This window comes from Camelus dromedarius, chromosome 12, assembly GCF_036321535.1.
Source record: "Camelus dromedarius isolate mCamDro1 chromosome 12, mCamDro1.pat, whole genome shotgun sequence".
Taxonomy (NCBI): Eukaryota; Metazoa; Chordata; class Mammalia; order Artiodactyla; family Camelidae; genus Camelus; species Camelus dromedarius.
In genome coordinates this window covers 839,943-862,932 of record NC_087447.1, presented here as the reverse complement: position 1 = coordinate 862,932, position 22,990 = coordinate 839,943, and the positions used below count along the sequence as shown (strand labels likewise).

At 59.3% G+C, this 22,990-nt stretch overlaps 1 protein-coding gene across 1 annotated transcript in view; it reads right to left on the bottom strand.

Annotated features, from left to right (window-relative positions):
- Positions 1-1,007: 1,007 nt before the first annotated feature.
- LOC116151586 (mucin-2-like) overlaps positions 1,008-22,990 on the bottom strand; it is a 47,903-nt gene continuing 25,920 nt past the window's right edge. Inside the window, exons 47-56 of the mRNA XM_064491809.1 lie at positions 22,760-22,981; positions 12,674-12,732; positions 10,369-10,456; positions 9,587-9,755; positions 8,698-8,810; positions 8,215-8,297; positions 7,557-7,678; positions 5,724-5,816; positions 1,705-1,799; positions 1,008-1,071 (exon numbers count right to left, since the gene is read on the bottom strand). Of these exons, the coding sequence (XP_064347879.1) occupies positions 1,008-1,071; positions 1,705-1,799; positions 5,724-5,816; positions 7,557-7,678; positions 8,215-8,297; positions 8,698-8,810; positions 9,587-9,755; positions 10,369-10,456; positions 12,674-12,732; positions 22,760-22,981 (1,108 nt within the window). The remainder of the gene's footprint in view (positions 1,072-1,704; positions 1,800-5,723; positions 5,817-7,556; positions 7,679-8,214; positions 8,298-8,697; positions 8,811-9,586; positions 9,756-10,368; positions 10,457-12,673; positions 12,733-22,759; positions 22,982-22,990) is intronic.

The following is a 22,990-nucleotide window of genomic DNA, read 5'->3' as shown; positions in this document are numbered from 1 at the left end:
CCAGCCACTGGGAGCGTTGGCTGCATGGCCTCCCTGACCCTCCCTGGGAACGGCCCACCCAGACAGCCTTCTGGCCCAAGGCTGCAGTGCCCCCCACCCCAGGCAGCTCCACATTCCCATGTCCCAGCTCAAAGTCCCCAAGGCCGCCTGGTGCCAGAGCTCCTGGGCACGGGCGGCCTCGCAGCTCAGCCCAGAGGTGCTCCCAGAGCCCCACCCGCCCCCGCACGCACCCCAGGGCGGCCAGACCTCAGACGACAGATGTGACTGGCCATGGAGCATGTGGGGCCCACAGTCCCCCAGGGTAGAGCCTCGGACGATAACACAGCTCACCGATTCCTTCTCACGTGTGTCCACAGGTGACATCCCTGAGCCTGGGCGTGCCCGGAGGGGAGGGAGCAGGAGCAGAGACTCCAGGGCTCACAGGGCCTGCCCCAGCTCAACGCCCACCAGCCGGGGCTTCATCCCCAAGGGGCAGGGCCTGGGAAGCTTCGACAGTGACCTGGTGGGGTCCGGCCCTCGGAGGGGCCTCCGTCCACACCAGCCCGTGTGGGGCACTCTCCCAGGGTGGCGTTTCCTCCTGAGTCAGGCACAGGGCAGGGCCCAGCTCGGGACCAGCCTCTGCTTTCATCACCTGGCAGCCTTGGGGAGCCCGAGAGCCCCCACCTGGGAGCCCAGGGCACCCCATGGCACTGGGCACTGGCGGGCGAAACCCTGAACCGCTCGGAGCAGAGCCTGCGGGTCATCGGTGTGAGCTGCCCGCGCGGGCCTCGCTGTCCGAGAGGCCGAGCTCCAGGCGGAGCTCCCTCCCATCCCGTCCCTGGGTGGATAGGCAACGCGCCCTGTCTGCCCCGGCACGGTTCTGTCTGAGCTGTGAGTCCTCGGCGGCCTCAAGGACTGGAGGAGGTGAAGCCGGGTGAATGGTGGCCCCAAAGTCCTGCCCACACCCCGGCCCCAGACGCCACAACTGCTGTGTGTTTGGGAAAGGAGTCTCCACAGCTGTTACCAAGTCAAGGGTCCCGAGGGGCCGTCATCTGGGGTCCCTGCTGGGTCCCGACACCAATGGTGAGGGTCCTGGTGAGAGACAGAGGGTGAGATTTAGAAGCAGAGACCACGCAGGGGGCACAGCCGTCAAGATGGGGGCAGAGATGGGAGGGACGCGGCCAAGAGCCCAGCAACGCCGGAGCCCCTGGGCTGGGAGACAGGCAGGAGCAACTGTTACTCTGGCTCCTGCCAGAGACATTCTGTGGTTTTTTTCGCCCCGGCCTGTGGTCATCGGTTACAGCGGCCAGGGCACTGCCATGCACCTCCGGGAGGGTATCCGTGGCTCTCCTGGGCCCCCGCCCCTCGGGGATGCTCACACGTCCACCAGACACACAGCCCCCGGAGGGTCGTGGCCTGAGCGAAGCAGCGACAGGCCCCCTAACAGGGGACAAGCCACAGAAGGCCACACGGCGAGGAAACCAGCCATGGTCCCCCAGCCCTGCTGCCCCCCTCACTGCAGCCAACCTGCGTGACCACAGGGCAGCACCAGGGGGACCGCATCGCTGGGGGCCGGCAGGCGTGGCCGGGCAGAGCCCGGGACGCTCCTGCCGCAGCCCCCGTGGCTGGCAGGCCGCCTCCCACCGGAGGCCCCGCAGGAAACCAGGCTGTGCTCCTGCGCCCGGTCCTCCTGCCGGCCAGGCCCGCGCGCTCCCCTGCGCTCACCGCCACTTGCTTGTTCCTTCCACGGTGCCCACGAGGCCCTCCTGGGGCTGGAGAGGTCCCAGCCCTTTGGAGCTCACTGAGATTCGGGGGACAGGCTGTCCACAGGCAGTGGCAGCAGTGTGAAGGGGGGATGTGGGGCTAGCCCTGGGGGTAGTGGGGACCCCAGCCCAGCTGCGTTCTCAGGAGGCTCGAGCCCAAGTTCCAGACCCCACGGGGCCAGAGAGCAGGGGCTCACACCTCCGCTCCGATACAGCAACTCTGGGTCTCCACGGCTGCGACATCCTCTGTCCCTGGGGCAGGTGGGTCCCCCGTCCCTGGGATAAGTGTACCCTCTGTGCCTGGGCAGGTGAGTTCTCCATCCCTGGAGCAGATGGGACCCCCTCGGGGGGGCAGGTATGTCCTGGCTGTCCTCCAGGAAGCCGTGAGGACACCATCAGCCCAGCCCAGTGGGGCACGGTCAGAGGCAGAGACCAGAGGGGACGTGGCCTGCTCCCCTCATCTGCACCAAGCAGCCCCTGCAGGCCTCACTAGCCCCTCTGCCCCCTCACCTGGGCATCTCTGCTCAAGATTTTGGAAATTCCAACCCAAGGACAAGCAGTGGGGAAGTGTCCAGCAGGACTAGAACTTCCCGATCAACCCCACTAGCCGGTTTTGTGGAAACTGAGGAAGGATGACCTAGAGGGTTAGAGCTGAGATTTGAGCTCCTGGGGTTGGGTCGGCCAGCTGGGGGCTGGAGGAAGCGGGGGCCAGAGAGAGGGCAGGGGCGTCTGCCCACCCCAGCTGGGCAGATGGTGAGCTCTGGGGACGCAGAGAATTGCACGTGGCTCCTCCCACTCTGGGCAGCTCTGGCCTCGGCTGCCTGTGGCCCCCCTGCTCCCCTTGCCCGGAATCAGGCCGAGGCCCCCTGCTGACCTGAGAGCAGATCTCAGGGTTCTCAGGGGCCCCCAAACCCGTCCCCAAAGCATCAGCAGACGGGGCTGCTGTGCCTGACAGCGGCACCTTCACAGGACAGGGGTCCCTGGACCCTCTCCCCAAACCGGCAAGACATCTCGGGGACTTGACCCTCTGCAAGTGGCCATGCCCCACTTCCGTGGGGGGGGGGCTGGCAACTTCTGGCAAGGGGACACCTCCAGGGGTGAGCACGTGGCAGGGGACAGGGTCTCCCACCCCCAGTCAGCTCCAGCTGGGCCCCCCCTGCAGGGATGCAGCACATGTGGGGGGTGCAGGCCGGCTGCTGTGGGACTTTCCTGTTCGTGTGTAGCCTCAGAGCACGCCTGCCCGCTCCTTACAGAAGTCAGCCCCCTGCACACCTGTGTTCCCAGCAGCGTTACTCAGTGACCAGGAGATGGAGGCAACCTAGCGTCCATGGATGGATGAATGGACACACAGAATGTGGCCCTTCCACACAGCAGGATGTGATCCAGCCTTCAGAGGGGGCAAGTCCTGGCAGGGCTACAACACGGATGGCCCTGGGGGCGTGGCGCTCAGTGCAGTCAGCAGACGCAGAAGGACATCCTGGAGGGCTCCACTCTGTGTGGTCCCTAGCAGGGCCACACCCATGGAGGCCGGAAGCCGGGTGAGGGCCGGGCCAGTCTGGGAAGGGGCCGAGTCCTGGGGGCGGCCGCACGGCAGTGTGCTCAGTGCTACCAGACCTGCTCTCACAAGCAGTCCAGATGGCAGCTTTCACGTCCTGTACATTTTACCGCAATTAAAAGCAGTAGTGTTAAAGATAAACCAGCGCTTCCAGGGCAGCCTGGCCCGCGGAAGGCGAGGCCGCAGCACCTCCCTGGCCGAGGGAGGACAGGAGGGACTGAGGGAGAGGGGAAGGAGGCCCTGGGCGCCTGGCCCTGGTCCCGGCAGACCTCACGCAGCCTGGCCCCGGCGGACGAGACCGCCAGCCTCCAGACCAAGAGTGCCGGGCCTCCCTGGGGCTGCAGGGACCGCGCTTCCCTTTTCTCCAGCGGACGTGTACCGCCGCGTCTGTCCGAAGCCTCCTGACCGACCAAGCGGCCGCCCGGGGCGGGGGCCCCGGCGGGCACACGCGGCAGAGAGGCCCTGCCCCTGGGGCCTCGTGGCCGCGGCAGCGGGGATTAGCGGGGTGCTGCTTCCCAGAAGGGGAGCTTGAGGGCAGGATGACTAAGGCGGCGCACCTGCCCGCAGGGCTGATCCAGGATGCCTTCCAGCCCGCGGCGGTGGTTCCGGTTCCCTGGGGAGCCTGAGCCACGAGCTGGGAGCCCTTGGCTGGGGGCCCCTGGAGGGCAGGTCTATTCACAGGAGAGGAAGGCACCCTCCCAGTCCCTCCTCCCTCACAGAGCAAAGGCCGGGTCTACCAGAGCTTTCACGTGGGAACACCCCCGGGGGGAGGAGAGGGAGGGGCCAAACACCAGGCCACCCGGGTTTGTCCAGACATCTCTGCACCCAGGGCTCCGGCTTGGCCGAGGCTGGGCTGGGGCTCCTGATGCCCTACTCTGAGAGACCCGTCCACAATGACGCCAGGGTGGGCACCTCCCTCGGCAAATCAGACCTGGGCAGCAGCCTCCTGTTGAGAGCGGAGGCCAGGCTTCCCGGAGGCGGGGGATGCTCCTTACACAGCACTGCACACCAGCCCAGGGCATTCACCAGGATTCCAAGGCCGCCTCTGGGCCCCACCAAGTAGCCGTGCCGGCGGAGGCATGGGAGGACAGGGTGACAGCCACCTGCAAGCCAGGGGTGGGGCCGTCCTCAAGCTGCCTGAGTGCCCCCACTTCTGAGGGTCTGGGGACCCTGTGCCTGGCCAGCTGCCCCGAGGAGACATCTCCTTCCTTGTCCCACCGACACATGCCTGGGGGCAGGGTGCAGGGGGCATGGGGAGGACACAGCCTGCCCCCCAGGACCTCACGCCAAACAGGTGGTGACCCGCACAGTCAGCATAGAATCTTAGCTTACGGGCCCAGGACAGTTGTCCTACAGCCTCCTGAGTGGGGAGTGGTCTGAGAGACAGAGACAGACAAGCACCTTCAATGCCGCCTGGGCTGGCCTGCCCGGAGCGGGTGCCTGTGGAGCGGGCAGCGGTGGGGGGCTTTGCCCCCTCTGTGCCTTCGGGGCACCCGTGGGAGGAGGGTGGCCATTGGCCCACCCTGCAGGCCTCACGCCTCCCCTCCCAGGGCCTCCCAGGACAAGGCCTGCAGGCGGGCCCTCGGAGGGCAGGCCCTCTCCCTCACCCTCAAGGACAGGGCACGGCGTTGGCGGGACTGTGCGACGTGGGGAAGCTGGTAGTTGCAAGAATGAGGTCTGGGGTTTGCGTCAGGGCTGAGGGAAGGGTTGGTAGGCCCAGCCAAGTCTGCATGGAGCCCTGGCTGTGCCTGGCCCCGTGGGGAACACTGCAGGTCCAACGAGCTGAGCGCCCTCCGAGGTCAGGTCACCGCGTCAGGGCCCCAGGCGGCGGTCCGAGCAGCCTTGCCTCCAGCCAGACCCGCAGGAGCTGGGAGGCCCGATCCGAGGTGCGGCCCTCCTGCCTGCACCCCTCCTGGCCTTGCAGCCATGCGGCAGGGGCTCCCAAGGCAGCAGCCGGGGTGGCGGCCCCGGCCTGGCAAACTGTGAGGCTGAGCTGCCCCAGAGCAGGGCCCAGCGGGTGAGGAAGGGCAGTTTGCAGGAAGGGGTCCAGGCTGAAAGGAAGCGCACATTCCCAGCGGCCCGAACACATCCCGCCCAGGCATGCAAGGACAGGGAGGGCCGACGTGGGTGGATGTGGACGTGCCCGGGGCCCAACGCCCCGGCGGGCGGCGGCCAGCTCCCCGTGGCTGGAAACACGGTGGCTTCTTGCCTCTGAGAAGTGTCCATGATTTTCTCAAAAAGACACTGTAAAGGGAAGCTAGGAAAACACAGGGACGCCCCCCGAGGGTCAGCACGGGCCACGTGGCCTCTGTCCCCCAGGAAGGGCTCCCCAGAGGGGCAGGTCCAGGGCGGGGGCACAGGACTTTGCACGTGAGACCTTGGACTTGGAGTCAGACGCCGAGCGGGGTGACAGCCAGGCATCTGACCCTCCTCTTGCTCGTCCTGTAACCGTGGCTGCCACACAGGGACCGGCTACGTTGCCAGCCGGCGTCCCGAGCAGCAGTCCGCATCCACACAGCCTAGTGGGAGCAGGACGGCCAGGGCCCAGCGTCAAACACGACCCAGAATCCAGCCTGAACCTGAGTGCTCGGCTGCTCTGAACCCCGCCTGGGACCCCCAGCGGCTCCCCAGACTCACTGGCCCGCAAGCTCCCAGGCCACGGTCCACCGTTTTCTCTGTGAATCACCCACGGCCGCCAGCACTGCCCCTTCCGCCTTGGAAGGACTCTGAGCACCTTGAAAGGAGATTTCTGCCACTTGGAGGGAAAGTACCAGACGCTGGGGGACTGCCTGCCTTTCCCAGCACTGGGGCGGAGGCCACACGGACGCTTCCTGTTTGTACACAGGGCTGGCCCGGCTGCCTTGTTTAGTTATAAGACTTACGGGGTTTAAATTAAGCCCTGTCTAATGACGCAGTCTCTGGTCAGCCCCCTGAGTGGGGAGTGGTCTGAGAGACAGAGACAGAGAGATAGGGAGACAGAGATAGAGGGAATGAGAGAGACCGGGAGAGACAGAGACACAGAGACACAGAGATGCTGAGAGAGACAGTTCCAGGCTGGTGTGCTGAGAGGGTGGGCAGGGCTGGGCAGGGAGGGGCCGTGGGAGGCTGTGGGGAGGTGGGCTGGAGGAAGGCCTTCCAGCCTCCGTCTGGTCTCAGCCCCCCACAGACTCCTAGGTCGTGAGGTCAGAGGTCAGAGGCTGGCAGCAGTCTTCCCGGCAGCCAAGGGGAAAGACGTGTGTCCTGGTGGAGTAGCCAGGCAGGGCCGTGCACCAGCGCTCCCAGAATTTCTCCCCCTGGGCAGGTGGGTCAAACCTACGGAGGCTCCCCCTCTCTCCAGGGGTCAGGTGAGGGCCTGGCCGGGACGGGTCTGGTCTGGGGGGGTCTGAGGGCCGGAGCTCAGCCTTCCTTTCTCCTCAGGAAGACCCTGGAGGAGCCCCAGGGTCACCGACAGCAGGAACTCACGTGTTCGCACCCACATTCACGCAGGGCTCCTCACAGCAGCCGAGAGGTGGAGGGGGCCCGAGTGTCCACACAGCGTGGTGACTGGACACAGCGTGGCCCATCCACACGATGGACCACTACTCAGCCGTAAGAAGGAAGGGCATTCCGGCCCAGCTACAGCATGATGGGCCTTGGGGACGTGGTGCTCAGTGGAATGAACCAGACACGGAAGGACAGGTCCTGTGTGACCCCACTCACATGGGGTCCCCGGGGGAGTCAGATCCACAGAGGGGGGTGGGCGGGGCTGGGGAGGGGGAGGGGAGCGCATGTTTAATGGGGACAGAGCGTCAGTTTGGGGAGAGGGACAAGTTCTGGAGGTGACGGTGTGCTGGTCACACAACAGTGTGGACGTGCTTAAAGCCACGGACCTTCCTGGAGGCCGGGAGCCCCATCTCGAGGTTCCAGCGAGGCTGGCTCCCCTGAGGCTCCGAGGGAGGGTCTGTCCGAGCCCCCCAGCTCCGGGGGTTGCTGCCGTCTGGGCACCCGCGGCATTCGGCGGCGTCACCCCGCTCTCTGCCTTCATCTTCGCGCGGCGTCCGTCCTCCCCGTGTGCGTGTCGGCCTCCACATCCCCCTTCCTAGAAACACCAGTCACGTAGGGTCAGGGCCCAGCCCAACGCCCTCGCTTTCGCTCGATCACCACCTGACCCTGTTTCCAAAGAAGGTCACAGGCTGAGGTGCGTGGTGTTTGGGCGCCAGCACATGGGTCTGTGGGGGACACAGTTCACCCCACAGCGCTGGGAGTAACTGAACACCCACTGACAGCAGGGTGCGCACGGAGCTGCGGCGAGCCTGCTTGCAGCACCACTCGGTAATGAGCGTGAGCGTCTGACACTCACCACAAGCGTGAATCTCACAGGCGGGGGTTCCTATGTAAGATTCTGTTGGTGCGAACCGTAAGAACAGGGGAGCGAACCAACAGGGAGAGAAACAGGGGTGGGGGGACCCGGCAGGTGCCCGCGGCACCCTGGGCCCGGCCCGAGGCAGCGGATCCCTCGGCCCGCGTTGCCCGGCCGGCATCACATCACAGCCTCAGAGAGGAGGGGAGAGACGGGGTTGGCCTCCGACCAATCCACACGCGCACTGGCTGCGGGACCCAGGAGTGCTATTTTGTAAGTGCAGAAAGACAAGAACTCTGAATTTTATTTTATATTTAAGCCAAACTGTGGCTCCAGCTCGAGGACATAAAACGACCCTAGGCTTTGCGGGTCCTCAGAGAGCCCAACCCGCAAGGCAGATGCGTGGAGAAGGGACTGAGAGGCAGGAGGCTGTGCTGTGTCCTGGAAACACGGTGACTTGGGGACGGTCAGAGCTACACCCTCATGAGCCAGGGTCCGACTTCCAGACCTGGGGCTTTGTGGCAGAGGGAGTCAGTGGCCACCAGGAGCACATCCACATCCCACCCACCTGTTCCCACGTTGGTGCAGGGACATGGGCCTCCCTGTGCCACAGGCACCCACGGGCTTCTGGCAGCGGCTGGAGCCACCCTGGCAAAGCCACCTTGGGAGACGCCACAGAGGAGACAGCGGCCCTCCACCCAACCAAGCAAGGACCCTCGGGTTCCAAGGGGCGGCTGGTACCTCTGCTTTCCCGGCGAGCCTCGGTCTGGCTCTTTAAATGATGCCAACGCTTGGCCCCGCAAAGGGAGGGTAGGAGAGATGGGAGCAGCATTGGGTAAACTTCCATGGCCTGGAGCCCGGCCCATTTCAGGCCAACAGGCCAAAAAGGGCTTTGAGATGCTTGTTGTTTGGCCAAGAGCTGCTGCTGGGGGCTGGCCTTGTCTGAGCCCTGATTTCACAGAACCCGGTGTCCTGGTACAGGATGCTCCCACCCAGAGACCCCTGCCCGAGCATCGGTGAGAGCTGGCACGAAGCAGGGGTCACGCAGGGGTGGGGGCTACCTCTGCAAGTTCCCGGTGCCGGGGCCTCCATCTTCCAGCAGAGGGTCGAGGGGCCAGTTCAGCAGTGTTGGGTGGGCAGGCGCCAGAGGGCCCAGACGGCAGAGGGGCAGCACCTAGGCTCCCCGGGGAGAGGTCTGGTCAAGCTCAGGAGCCGCGGTGGCGGGGACGCGGTCTCCCGGCCCCTGCCCGTGCGCTGGGCACAGGTGCAGCCCAGCCCTCCATGCGCCCTGTGCAGGAAGCAGGAAGATGATTCGCTGTCCCAGGATGCTGACTCACAGACAGCAGCCACTTCCCGGTCCTCGGGGCAGCCCAGGGACGGCCCCAGGTTGTGAAGGAAAAGCCCAGCTGGGCCAACAAGCTAAGTCACAAATCTAAGTGTAACAAGTGTCGCATTACTGATCTGAGTTCTGCTGGGCTAAGTTGTAAATCTAAGTTAATTAGTGTTGGTTTGCTGATTCCCTGTTCATGTTTTTTGCTAACCTGCTGGATTTTCAAAGAGATGTATCTGGCTTTGGAATGTTAGTTTGCTGCCTCCCTGCTTCCACTTTTGTGATAATGATGCTGCTAAAGCTGTTCCATGCCTATTGGCCGAACACCCCAAGCTATACTTAACCCTATAAAACCTCATGCACACGTCTTGGAGGTGCTCACAGCTTCGGAGCAGAAGCCCCTCTGAGCCCGCCGGCGTAATAAATCTGAGTACTCCAACCCTCCGAGTGGTGCTTGTTTCTTGGCTGGCCTGTCGTTTCCGTAACAAGGTGAGAGGACACTGCTGTCCCCTGGCTACCGAGGGACCCCTCTGGTGCCAGCTGGCGACAGCCTGATCTCCCCAGCACCTGGTTAAATAGACCTGCTGACCCCAAGGGGCCTGGGGATGGAAAATGCCCACCGCTGATGGTGTGGGGACGGTGGCTTGGTTGCAGGGAGCCATGACCCCATTCTCCAGCCAAGTGGCAGAAAGACTGTGGAAGGTGCTTGTGGGCCTGGCGGTCAGCACCGGGAACAACGGGAGCTCGGGGCCCGGGAAGCGCTTCTGGCCGGGACAGGGCAGGCACTTTCTGCAGCATAGCCGTGCCAGGAGGGCTGTCGGGGCCAGGGCCTCCCAGGGAAGCCGGGCAGCGAGGGGGAGGCCCTGGTCTTGCCTCCAGGGCTCACGGTCTCTGGGGCTCCGTGTCCTGGGGTGCCTGCCCCAGCCGCATGACCCCCAAGGTCGCTGGCCCTTCTCTGCCACCTCAAGACTGTCTCCTGGATGAAGCCGCCTCACCCCCGGCCTGGGGCGCCGAGCTGCTGACAGCTGTCTTGTCCCTCCCCAGCTGCGCAGGGCGTGGTCTCTCGGTGGGGATGCCGGAGGGGATGGCCCGAAGCCCCATGGCCCTCTCTGAGCTTTGGCCCAGGGCTCCTGGTCCCCCTCCCAGTGCAGTCACAGGGCTGATCAGGGAGTGTTTCCTGAGGCCACTTAAACAGCACAGTTGGTTGTTTACTGTCCCCCGTCCTGGGGGCGGGAGTCCGAGGGCCGGGCATGGGTGGGGCCATCTTCTCCCGCGTCGTCACGTGGTGTCCCTCTGTGTGTCTGTGTCCTGATCTCCTCTTCCTGTAAGGACACCAGGCCTGTGGGCTCAGGACCCACCCCAGGGACCTCATGTTACCTAATCACCTCTTTAAAGCCCTCACCTCCAAACACAGTCACATTCTGGGGTGTGGGGTGTGGGCTCAGGACTCCCGCATACGAACTTGGGCAACACAGTCCAGCCCACGACAACTACAAGAACAAAGTGGGAGAAGTGAGTCCAAACTCAGTGCACGGGAAGAAAATCCTCAGCAGACTGGTCGGGTGCAGGAAGTGGCCGCAGAACCCTGAACGGACGGGGTCTGATTCGACGCCACCAGCGAACGCTGGCAGAGGTTCCTTCAAGGGTCCACCAGGCGCCATGCGGTTCTCAGGGCCCCATCACGCCGGGGGCCCCGGCTCTGGCCTCCTGGTCACAGGCTGTGGGCTCAGCCGGCCGGCTTAGGCGGGGAGGGGCTGGCTGCACCGTGGACGAGGGGCTCAGGCCCGCCCTGGCTGGCAGGGTGAGCCCACGAGCCGCCGCGGCCGCGGACCTGCGGCTCCCCTGCGGCGTGTGCTCCACGCTGCTGCCGGGCCCGGGCCGGCTCCGGACGGGGCCGGGCACGCCCACCAGCCCCCCCGTCCCCTCCTCCCTCGGAGAGGCTTCAAACACACTGTCCAGAACAAGCCATCCAGCCTCAGCCAATGTTGGTTAGTTGACATTTTTGCTTCAATATTTTTGTCGAGAAATAAAATATTGTAGATAGAACTGGTACCCCTCCAGCCCCAGAATTCCGTGGTTCTCAAAGTTTTTTTTTTTTTATAATTTTATCACGTTTGTAAATGTGCGTGTTACAGACCCCGGGTGACGTCGGAAATCCACAGAGGTGGGTCAGTGTCCGAGGAGCCTGCCCTCTGTCCTCTCTCAGCGCTGTTGGCGGCGCGTGCGGGCCGTGCACACAGGTCTGGGCTCACCGCCGCGTCTGGCGCCAGGGCAGGCACGTGCCGTCTTTGAGGGCTGGCCCGCAGCCTGCCTCAGGGTCCCGCTCCCTCTCACCAGCCCGGGCTCCTGGCAGGCCAGCCCAGGCAGAAGGTCTGGCGGGCGGATGCGGGTCCCGAGGTTGGTTTCCCTTGCATTTCCTGGAGCCCAGTGGCCAAGTCCGCCCAGGAGAGCCCACAGCTGGCTTTTAGTGCCTTGGTTAAGAAGCCCTTCCCTGCCGTGACGTCAGAGGCTTCATTTTCTCCTAAGAGTTTAAACGTTTGGCTTTTCACACCTAGTTCTTTAAGCCACTTGGTGTCTGATTTTAGTTTGGGGCGTGAAGTGGAGACTGCTTTCCAACTTCCCCACAGAGGGAAACTGCCCCAGCATCAGGTACTAAAGGCCCACGCTCCCTGCAGCTGTGGAGGCCGCACCCACGGCAGCCAGTATCCTGCATGCGGTCTGTTCCACGGTCCTCTTGCCTATCCCCGCACCAAGGCCATGCTGCCTCGGGAGACAGCCTTCCCAGTTGGTGCTTCTCTGAGAACCCTTGGTTCTTCTCTGTTCTTTGACCTTCACGTCGGGGCCGCCTGCCACATCCCGTGAAGAACTCTGTGGGGGTTGTGAAAGCTACTTTGTTGGGTTTTATTCAGCTATTTGCCAAGAATTGGTGTCATTTTTCAAAATCGCATCTTCCCATCCATGAGCAGGGCGTACCTCTCTCCGCTTCGTAAGACCTCCCCCACGTGCCCTTCCAGGACATAGAGCCATTTTCTCTTCATGGACTGAGACACGTTCTGTTTGATTTATTCTTAGGAATTTGCGTGGGCTTTGTGGCCGTGTTAATGAGATAATTCTCTATTGTATTTTCCACTTTTTTTTATGAGCTTAAATAAATGCTATCGGTTTGTGTGTTTTTTCCCATTAGCCTTGTATCCAACAATGTTACTGAATTCTAATTGGCTTTTTCGTCTTGATAATCACTGTCTTTAAATCAGGACGGTTTTGTTTTGTTTTGTTTTGTTTTTTTCAAATCCTGATTTTTTTTTTTTCTTGTTTCGTTGCTTTGGCAAGAAGCTCCAGACCCCGTGGACTGAAAGCGGTCACTGTAGCCAGCCTCTGTTTTCCCGACTTGCATGGAAACGATTCTAAAGTTGCAGCACTAAATCTGGTGTTCGCTGCCATTTTTTGACCGGTACTCCCTAACAGATTAGGAATGTTTCCTTCTAGTCTTGGTTTGCTTTAAAAAGAAAAAATCAGCACAAGCTGTTTACTTTCATCAGGTGTTTTCTTTCTGCAGCTATTAAAGGTTTTCCTCTTTAAATCTGCCATGGAAGTCATCATGGCCGGCTCCCCACCCTGTTCACACAGCAGTATCTCACATCCCGACCCTGGTGGCTGCCGGCAGCCAGCTCGCCCTTCGTTTCAAGGATTTAGACACCAGGCCGGACCTGCCACCCGGCAGGCAGGCGTGATCTCTGATGCGATAGCTGCCCCATCACCATGGGTCCTGGAGCGAGAAAAGGGGAACAGGGCACCCACCGAGGAAAACAGATGTGACGTGGGCACGGGACAAAAGCTTTGTTGCCTCGAGGCAACAAGACAGGGGCTCGTGTCACGGCCGCACAGCAGCGCGGCCCTGACTGAGACGCCACTGAGTCAGGGGGTTCTTTGTGGCTGAGCCTTGCTTGAAATGCTGGGTAAAGCTCCTCGCTTATTTTGCTGGGGTCGTCGGGTGGTGGCGGAGCTTCGTTCACAGCACCCTCCCCAGCTGAATGCTGGAACCAGCCGGGAAGAAGGAAGGGCAGCTGGTGCGTGCGGGGCCAACCCTGGTTTTGTCCATTATAAACTCTGGGCTGGAGGCCCAGGATGGTGCTTGCGGGTAAGTGTGCCCGCTGACTCTGGCCCCTAGAGAGGAACGGACACCCTACAATCGCCAGCAGCACCGGCCCAGACAAGCCCCTTGCTTGCAGAAGCAAGGCCAGCCCCCAGAGGAAGGGAGAGGGGAGACGGGGGATGCCCCTGCCCAGTTGTTCTTTTCAAATCTGGCTAAGCCCTTAAGCCACTGCACTGTCCCTGAGATGGAGGAAGTGAAGGATGAGGTGGCAGGAGCTGAGGGGACAGAAGGGGAAGAGACATGGCCCCGCAGAAGAAGGCACGCCCCACAGTGGCTCCTCATTTCTCCCTCTGAACTTGCTGCGCTAACGTATTCCTCAGGGTGGCCACCGGGACAGCAGCAGATGTGACACGAGAGCTCGCTCCCTGGGGTCTCCTGAGGCTCTTGAAAACAGCGTGCCCACCATGTGAACAGCCGCCTTCTTCCGGAAAAGCGGGGGCTCGTGGAGACAGGCGCCAATGATCCCAGCTGCTCCAGCCGCGGCCGGTCCTGCAGACCCACCCGCTGACCGCAGACGCACAACAAGGAGCCCAGATGCAACCTGTGAAACGACGAGCTAAGCAAATGATAGCTGCCTGAAGCAGTGGGTTCATTTCCTTTTTCATTACAGGGTCACTGACATGCACTAAAATGCATCGTTTTAAGTGTACAGCCTGAAAAGTTTCAGGAACCGCATGCAGCCATGCACCCACCACCGCAGTCAGGACGCGGAAACGGCGGGGGGGGGGGGGGGGGCGCCCGAGCCAGGCTCCAGCTGGCGCCTCCCCATCCGGGCCCGGAAGCTGCGGCCGTGCTGCTCCCCCGGGGCTGGCATTCTCAGAGCTCACTGGTGGAGTCCGGCAGTCCTCTGTATTTGACTGCTTTCAGTCAATAGGATGCTTTCAGTACCCAGCCATGCTGCACACAGCAACACTGTTCATGTTTGTTGGAGGGGAGCTTCTCAGTGTGCGGCTCTGTTGCAGTTTGTCTGTCCATTGGCCAGTGGACGGGCACACACACCAGCTCTAGTCTTCAGAACTCTTGAAGGATGATGCTTTAAACATTCTCCTATGTCTTTTTTGTGGCCACGTGGTTTTCTCCGTCTTTGGTAAATGCCTACAGTTGAACCTGCTGGGTTGCATGGTAAGTACACATTTAACTTGGTAATATTTTGTTTTCCAAAGTGGCTGCACAATTTCACCTTCTTCCCAGCAACGTCTGAGAGTTCCAGTCGCTCCACATTCTTGTCAATACTTGGTGTTGTCTGTGTGGAGACTGGCATATCTTTGCAGTTTGAATGTGTGTTTATTGAGGGCAAGCAATGTTGAATGTCCTCTCATATGCCTACTGACCAACCCTTTACCGTATTTTGTGAGGGGTCCTGTAACTCTTTTCCTATTTTTAACTGAGTTGTTTACCTTATATTTATTGAGCCATGAGAGCTCTGTGTATATATTCTGGATGTAAGTTCCTTCTCAGCTATGTTTTGCAAAATTTTCCCCCAGATTGCGGCTTGCCATTTTGGTAGCCATGTCTTTCAAAGAATAAAAGGTTTTAATCCTAATAAAGCCTATTTTATAGGTGTTTTTCTTTTTTATTTTGTGCTTTTTGTGTCTGGTTTAAGAAAAATTTGCCTATAACAATGTCATAAATATTTTCTTCTATAAATGTAATAGTTTTTACTCTTGCAATTAGGTTATGATATTTGTACATGGTGTTAGCCAAGGGTCAAGGTTCATTTCGTTTTCATACAGAGAGACAGCCACTTGGCATTATCTGCTTAAAAGACTGCCTTTATCCTGTTAATTACTTTGGCACCATTTTGAAAACCAAGTCACCATGAAAGTATTGGTCTTGTCCTGGACTCTGCCCTGCTGCGTTGGTCTGCATGTCTGTCTTTATGCCAGTAGCATGCTAGTAATCATACAGACTATACCTTTATGACAGTATAAATAATAAATATAATATAAATTATGTATGTGTGTGTGTGTATAATTTTCCTGAAATCAGGTTGTGCAAGCTCTCCCACTCTATCTTGGTTCTTCAGAACTTTTTGTCTCTACTAGGTCCCTTGCCTTCCCATATGAATTTGAAAGCGGTTTGTCAGTTTCTTCAGCAAGGCCTGTTAGGACTTCGATGGGTGTTGCACTGACTCTCTGGGTCAGTTTGAGGAAGGCAGCCATGCTGGCAGCGTTAAATCCCCTGCCGTGAAGGTGGAGTAGGTTTCCACTTACTTCGGCCTCTACACTTTGCTTTGTAATACTCTGTAGCTTTTAGCGTACACATCTTGTACAACTTTAGTTAAAATATGTTCCTTAGTATTTTATTTATGATACTATTGTAAATGGAGCTGTCTCCTTTAATTTCTAACTGTGCATTTCTACTGTGTAGAGAACCATTGGTTTTTGTGCTTTACCTTATATGCTGCAATCTTGATAATTTCTAGTAGATATTTTGTAGGTTCCTTAAGGTTCTCTACGTATGTAAATATTTCATCTGCAAATACAGACATCTCTATGAAATACACCACTCAGATCTTTCCAACATGAATGTCTTTCATTTCTTTTACTTGTCTTATTGCATTGGCAAGGTCCTCTGGTACAATGTTAACTAGAAGCGGCGAGAGCAGACAGCCTACTCTCCTTCCCAATCCTGGAACAGACTTTTACCTCTGAGTGTGATGTTAGCGTCAGGGTTTTTGTAAATGTCCCTAATCAGGTTGAAGTTGTTCTTTTTCATCCCTAGCTTTCTGTGAATTCTTATCACTGGAGGGTTATGTGTTTTTTCAAACGCTTTTTCTGCTTGTAATATGATCATTTGCTTTCCTCCTTTATTTTATGAGTATGGTGAGTTACACTGATTGATTTTCATGTTATATACCAATCTTGCATTCTTGGTGTAAACCTTACTGGGTATTAGCCTGTGTATAAATTGTTGAGTTTGACCTCCTAATATTTTGTTATGGATTTTTGCACCTATTTTCTCGAGAGGGATTGATCTGCAGTTTGCTTTACTTGTGATGTCTTTGGTTCTGGAATCAACATAAATACCAGCCCCATAAAATGAGTTGAGAAGTGTCCCCTGCTTCTTTATTTCCTGAAAGAATTTATGTAAGATTGTTATTACTTTTTCTTTAAACATCTGATAGAATTTACCAGTGAAGCCCCCTGAACCTGGAGTTTTCTTTGTGGGAAGGTTTTTGAATTACGTGTCAGGTTTCTAGACTCAACATACAGCTGCTCAAATTCTCAGTTTCTTCTTGAGCAAGTTTTATGTATTTGTTTCCTTCAAATCTGCCTACTTCATCTAAGTTCTCAAATGTCTCGGTATAAAGTTGCTCATAAAATCCCCTTACTATCCGTTTAATGTCTGTAGGATTTGCAGTTATGCCCCCTTTTCATCTTGATATTAATTATTGATGTATTTGCCCTTTTTTTCACAATCCACCTTAGTAGGGTTTTGTCAATATTGTTTTTAATCTCTTCACGAAGACAGTTTTTGTTTGTTTGTTTCACTGACTATCTCCATTGGCTCCTTGTTGTGCTCATTGGTTTTCTTTCAAATTTTATTTATTTCTGCTCTTTACTATTTGCTTCTTTCTGTTTGCTTTGAGTTTCCTTTTCCTTAATATTAAATGTGGAAAAGTCCATCTAAGAAAATGCTTTAGCTGCAGTTCACAATTTTTGATAGGTTTTGCTTTCATTTTTATTCTATTTTAAATATTTCCTAATGTCTCTTGTGGCCTCCTCTGTGGTTCATGGGTTGGTTAGGAACGTGTCTTTATGTCTAAATACTTGGAATTTTCCAGATATACAGCCCTCTGTCATTGACTTTTAGTTTAATTCCATGTGGTTTCCTAACTTGCTTTGCATGATTTTTTTGCCATTTTAAATGTGTTGACTTTTGTTTTATGACTAAATTATGGTCCATCTTTGTGAATGATCCATGTGCACTTATAAAGAATGTGATTCTGCTGCATCTGGCAGAATATTCTATGACATTTGGGCCCATTTCCGATTTAAGACACTGGCAAGTGTTTCCTCAGGAAAGGGAAGTGAGGAGACAGGCATGGAGGGAAGCGGGCGTCCCTCAGAAGGAACACCCCTCCCCAGGGCCCCACCCTGCCGGCCCAGAACCGCTTCTCAGGGAGGGCTCTTCTCTGGGGCTGTGTTGTGTCAGAAGCCGGGCTAGTGTGTTAAGACTGTGCAGATCACACCTGCTGAACGAGGGGGCACACACGACTCCACTCCCTTGCATCCAAGTCCCACTCTGGGGAGGGGAGAAGCCCAGGGCATTCTGACTGCAGGTGCAGCTTCAACACACTCACACAAGGGAAGTAAAGTCACCAGATTTATTGCTTACAGATCCCAAAAATGAGGGGGTGGGGCGGTGGGCAGCATCCTCTCCCAGGTCACAGCGAGCACCTAGTACTTACAAGGTGGTTGGGGCCGAGGTCACTGACTTTCACGGGCTCGACTCTGAGCGGTGGCTTTAAAAGGTGCTCCAGCGAAAGCCAGGTGGGAACGCCAGGTGGGAAGGCCAGGTGGGAAGCCGAAGCCCGGCCCAGGCTCTGAGCGGGGTCGTCACCCGTGAGGCGCCTGGGCGGCTGCTGGGAACTGCTGTGTCCTCATCACTGGGGTCTCCACGTGCGATCAAGGGCCAGACAGTGGGAGCTCTGCTCACGGGTGGAGCCCAAGAAGAGTAGCAAAGGGTCAACGGGACCTGTCGTCACCCCAGGGTGCCCAGAGGGCCCAGTCCTCTCTGGGCCCAGGCACGGGTCCTGGCTCTGCTGCCTTCCCCGGAAGTGAAGGCCTGGGTGGGCAAACAGCCGGGCTCTACACTTCTGTGCTTATGGTCGCGATCCCGCTGCAAAGAGGGGGGCTAACAGGGCATCCCCTGCCCCAGCTGGACCCAGGTGGCCTGCACAGCTGGAGCCTGAGAGGGGCCCATAAGGACCAACTCCTGAGAGTGTCCACCTGCGCTGAACCCGTGGGGAGAGGAAGCCCACAGCCCACTGCCCCAGACACATGTGGGGTGTGCACCAGCCCAGGGGCCTTGGTGGGCACTTTTAGAGCTGCCCACCATAGGGAGCTCAAGGGGGACGCAGTCAGGGCACCTGCTGGGGTGGGGCCTGAGGAGGAGGGACATGCACCAGAGGGACCCACGGCCGGGCCAGCTCTGCCTCCTTGGTGGCCTGGGGAGACCCCCACCCTCCAGGCCTCAGTTTCCCAAATGAAAACGGGGCTGGAGTGAACCCTGCGGCAAGGCCCTTGGAGGCTGAGGGTCCACGGGGGCAGCAGGAAAGAACAGACACCGAGCCATCAGGGAACCCTGAGGTTTACACAGGAGAAGACCTCCTTACTCTTCGGGGGAGCAGAGGGGTGGGGTAGAGCGGAAACCTCCCTCCCGGGCCTGGTGGAGGGGAGAGGACCCTGATGACCCAGGGCTACTGGGGGGTCTGTGGTGCTGCATAGGGAGAGGGGCAGTTGCTCTGTCCAGAGCCTGGCCCCTGTCCCCATTCCCAGGGCACCCAAAGACAGCGCCAAGGACATGGCCCAGTATCGGGTCCACAGGGGCGGCTGCCCACCTGGCTGGCCCGTTCCTCCTCTCCTCTGCCCTGGGGGGCACCCAGGGACAGGGGAAAGCCCTCTGGGGGTCCAGGAGAAGTGAAGATGTTACAGAAACGACAGGCCAGCCAAGAAACAAGCACCACTCGGAGGGTTGGAGTACTCAGATTTATTACGCCGGCGGGCTCAGAGGGGCTTCTGCTCCGAAGCTCTGAGCACCTCCAAGACGTGCGCATGAGGTTTTATAGGGTAAAGTATAGCTTGGGGTGTTCGGCCAATAGGCATGGAACAGCTTTAGCAGCATCATTATCACAAAAGTGGAAGCAGGGAGGCAGCAAACTAACATTCCAAAGCCAGATACATCTCTTTGAAAATCCAGCAGGTTAGCAAAAAACATGAACAGGGAATCAGCAAACCAACACTAATTAACTTAGATTTACAACTTAGCCCAGCAGAACTCTGATCAGTATTCTGATACTTCGATTTGTGAGTTATCTTGTTAGCCCATCCCAGCTTTTCCTTCACAAAGGCCCTGGCTCAGGGGCGCACTCCTCAGAAGACGCAGCTCAGGGTCCAGAGGCAGGTGGGGAAGCAGAGGGAGCTCCTGCAGACTGGAGGGGCTCCAGCCAACCAACCCTCCCTCCCCCCTCCCTCCTCTGACCCCTCTGCCACACTGACGCCCCTCCCTTTGAGGAAGCAACCCCCCAATCTCCAACATCCCCCTCCTGGGTGGGCCAAGCGGCTTGGGGTGGGGGCAGCAGCACCTGCTCTGCCAAACTCCTGCTGGGAAGGCCCCATTTCACAAACCTGTGCTTGGGAACCTCTGAGGGCTGTCCCCTGTCGCCAGCTGTGCCTGAAAGCCTGGGGGCTGGGGCAGAGGTGGAGGCAGGCGGAGGCCGCTCTGCCTTGGTAGGAGGACAGACTGCATCTCCCACTGGCCCCCGGGCTGTCCGTGGGAAGTGGGGCTCACCCCAGCGACCCAGACCAGGCTGCGGGCCCCGGACTGGGGAGCAGGACCCTGCCTGCCACACCGGCTGTGCGCCCACCGGCCGTGCGGGCCTGGCCCCGGGGTCTCCGTGGGGACCCCTCCCCAGCTGGGACCCAGGAGCACGCCGGGAGCAGACTCGGGGCCTCGCTGGTGAGGGCCCTCGGGACCCGGGACCCGGGATCCGGGACGCGAAGGCCCTGGTGGGAGAGGGGCTGGGCTGGGAGGGGAGCTGATGGGAGGCCCGGGTCAAGGCAGAGCCCCCTCGAGCGGAGGGGCAGGGTCGCAGCCCGCAGCACCAGGGTCCCGGCAGACAGCAGGTCCCGAGAAATCATCTTGTAAGTGCGGGTGGGACGGTGGCCTGAGAGAAGGACGAAAGGAGACAGCAGCCCTTGTCCACCCGCAGCCCCGCCTTGGACGCGCAGGGGGCGTGGCCGCGGCAGGCGCGGGGCGGGGCCGTCCGGATGCCTCATTGGTTCATCCTTTCCCAGCCTGTGGGGACCGGCTCCCTGGGGGTGACCGGGCAGGTGGGGGGCGGAAGGAGGGCTCCCACTGATGCCTCTGGAGGAGCGGGGCAGCGGCCTGGAGACCATCTGCGCGTGGTTGTCATTACTATTTTTAAGCCAAGGAAAATCTTGGGGAAACCAGGTGTCCAGGAGAGGAAACCCAGGGCTGTTCTGCTTAAAGAAGCAGGTCTGTGGGCGCCGCTCCACCCTGGCCCACCCCTGGTCACCTGGAAGCCCCCACTTCACAGGCGGGAACCTGGAGGTGGCTGAGGACACGGGCCAGAGCCTGACCCCTACTCCTGACCGGGGTGCCGGTCACAGAACACCGCCCCCACCCCAGGCCCCCGCCACTCCTGTCCTGCAGGTCCCCAAGCCTGTGCTGGAATTTAGGCCAAGGCAACAGGACCCACGCTGAGAGAACAGCCCTCACGCTTCAAGGCCCAGGAAGGGACGTAGGGACAGCTGAGGGCCCGGGCAGATACACTGACCGCCGCCCTGCAGGGCTGGTTCTGAGGCATCAGGAGCTGGACTTGGCCACCCAGCAGAGGAGGGCAGCCACCGTGTCCCCTCAACAAACCTTCTGCTCTAGGCAGGGACTTGGAGACTCCGAGGCCAGCCCAGGCCAACTGACCACATCCACAGGTCTGGACCAAGGATCGCAGGAGTTCCTAAAGTCAGCAGAGGGGGCTGGGCAGGAGCATAGCCCAGGACTCAGGGTGGCACTGATGTGTTGGAGAAGTGGGGCGTGAGAAGGGCTGTGTCCCAGGCTTCGGTTGGGCCCCCGGGACGTGCCCCGCCAAGTGTGGGTCCTAGGCTTCGTGCAGGAAAGAATTCAAGAGGGAGCCACGGTTGAGTGAAGGTAGTTTTATTCACAGAGATACCATGAAAGGCAAGGGACTAGCCAGGAGGTGTGGGGGTTGGGTGCTCAGATTACAAGTAGGTACACACTCCTTAGGCACAGTGCAGGCAAGCTCTGGAGAGACAGGGGCGGCTGCGAGGCGCCATGTTGCTGCTTTTTATGGGCTTGGTGGCTTCATATGCTAATAATTGGAAGGACCAGTCTAGGGGAAGGGGCTGGGATTCCCAGGAAGTTGGCCATTTCCCACTCTTGACCTTTTGTGGCTGACCTCGGGACTGCCATGTCACCTGTGGGCGTGTTATTCCGCATGTTAATATATTATGATGGGCGTATAATGAAGCTCAAGTCCTGCTGGAACTTAAATCTCCCATCATCTTGAGCCTCAAGGCCTGCTGGGGTTGAATCTTTCGCCATTTTGGTGTTAATTACTGTGGCATTCCTTGAATGGCTGTGCCCTGCCCCCTTCCTGTCTCACTGGCAGGTCCTGACCTGGTCTCTTCCGGGGTGGGGGGACCAGGTGGGGGAGGGAGTCAGCTGGCTACAGGGGGCAGGGGCAGTGGCCTCAGCGCAGGGCCTAAGGAGGCAATGAATGGACAGGAGGGGTTCTGGGTCCACACTGTGGAAGGCCCTCTGGCCCGTGGGCAGGTCCACAGCCCCCCATTAGTCAGGTGGGAATGTGGCAGACGCCCTGAGAGCAGAGCAAATCCCGGCTCTGGGGGGACCACAGCGGCGCCGCCCCTTGGAGCTCCCAGGAGGCTCTCAGGTTGGGTAACTTGACCGGGGGTGGGGGGGTGCTCGGCTGAGGGACCCAGGGCTCCCACTCCCCACCACCTGCTCAGAGAGGAGAAGCCTGGCTTGGCTTCAGCCTGGTGGGTCTCCACGGCCCAGCCTTGCTCTCTGCTGTAAAAGGACCAGAGGGTCCCTTCCCCAGAATCCCCGTCCTGGTGGCTCAGCCAGCTCACAGAGCAGCTCTCAAACGCACGTGCCACCGTATCAGGTCCCGCAGCTCAGCCGGCTGCTGCTCAGTGGTCACTTGTTTCTCGCAGCAGGAGCCAGCGTCCTGCCCCCGAGTCTACAGACCAACACCTTTACTGCTCTCTCTGGAGTGAGGCATGTGCCACACACACACACACACAAATGTGCACACATCCACAGCAGCCACACGTGCAAATGTACACAGTGTGCACACGCGTGCTTAATGGCTGCAAAAGGACACAGAGGCCTTTTCAACAGATTCAGGCTCACAGGGCTTCCTGGAAGGGGCCGCCTGCATCCTGATGGCCCGGCCAGGGCTTCACACGTGCCAAGAGCAGGACAGGGCAGGGGGCAGCCTTCCAGGGGAGACCCAGAGATGGTGGTCCCTAGTGGTGGCATTTTGTACACGAGGTTTCCCAAGGCCAGGCCAGCCACATGTGCATGGTGTCCCCCGGATGCCGTGTGCAGAGCCTGCTGACCGAGCCCCACTCGCCCCCCAGGAAGCAGCCACCCAGCCCCTCAGCACCCACGGAAGCACCACCACACGGCATCTCTGACCAGGTTTATTCTGCAAAGCAAAGGACTGAGCAAAGACTCGGAAAATAAATAGCCGCAGAGAGAAAGTCAGCTTAGGGGGCAGGAAGCTCAGAGGGTCAGCGGGAGGGGGATGCACAAGACTGCGGAGAGGCTGAGGGGTGGAGGGGCGGAGGGGCAGAGGGGTGGGGGGGCAGAGTGGTGGAGGGGCGGGGCTCCGGCCCTCCCCGCTCACCTCCTCCCTGGGGCCAGCACCCTGGGGATGGAGCGCCGGGCCCTGTCCCGGGGGGACAGGAGCTCGCACGTGGTGTCCTGGCACCCACAGCTCTCAATGTGGGTGTAGGTGTGGCTGAGGGTGCCACCGCCCGGGCACTGCAGCGCCACCTGCCGCTGGCTGGTGCGCTGCTCCTTGCAGCAGGAGCATCTGTGGTCCAGGGCCTGGGCCTGGGCTGAGTACCTGGGGGAA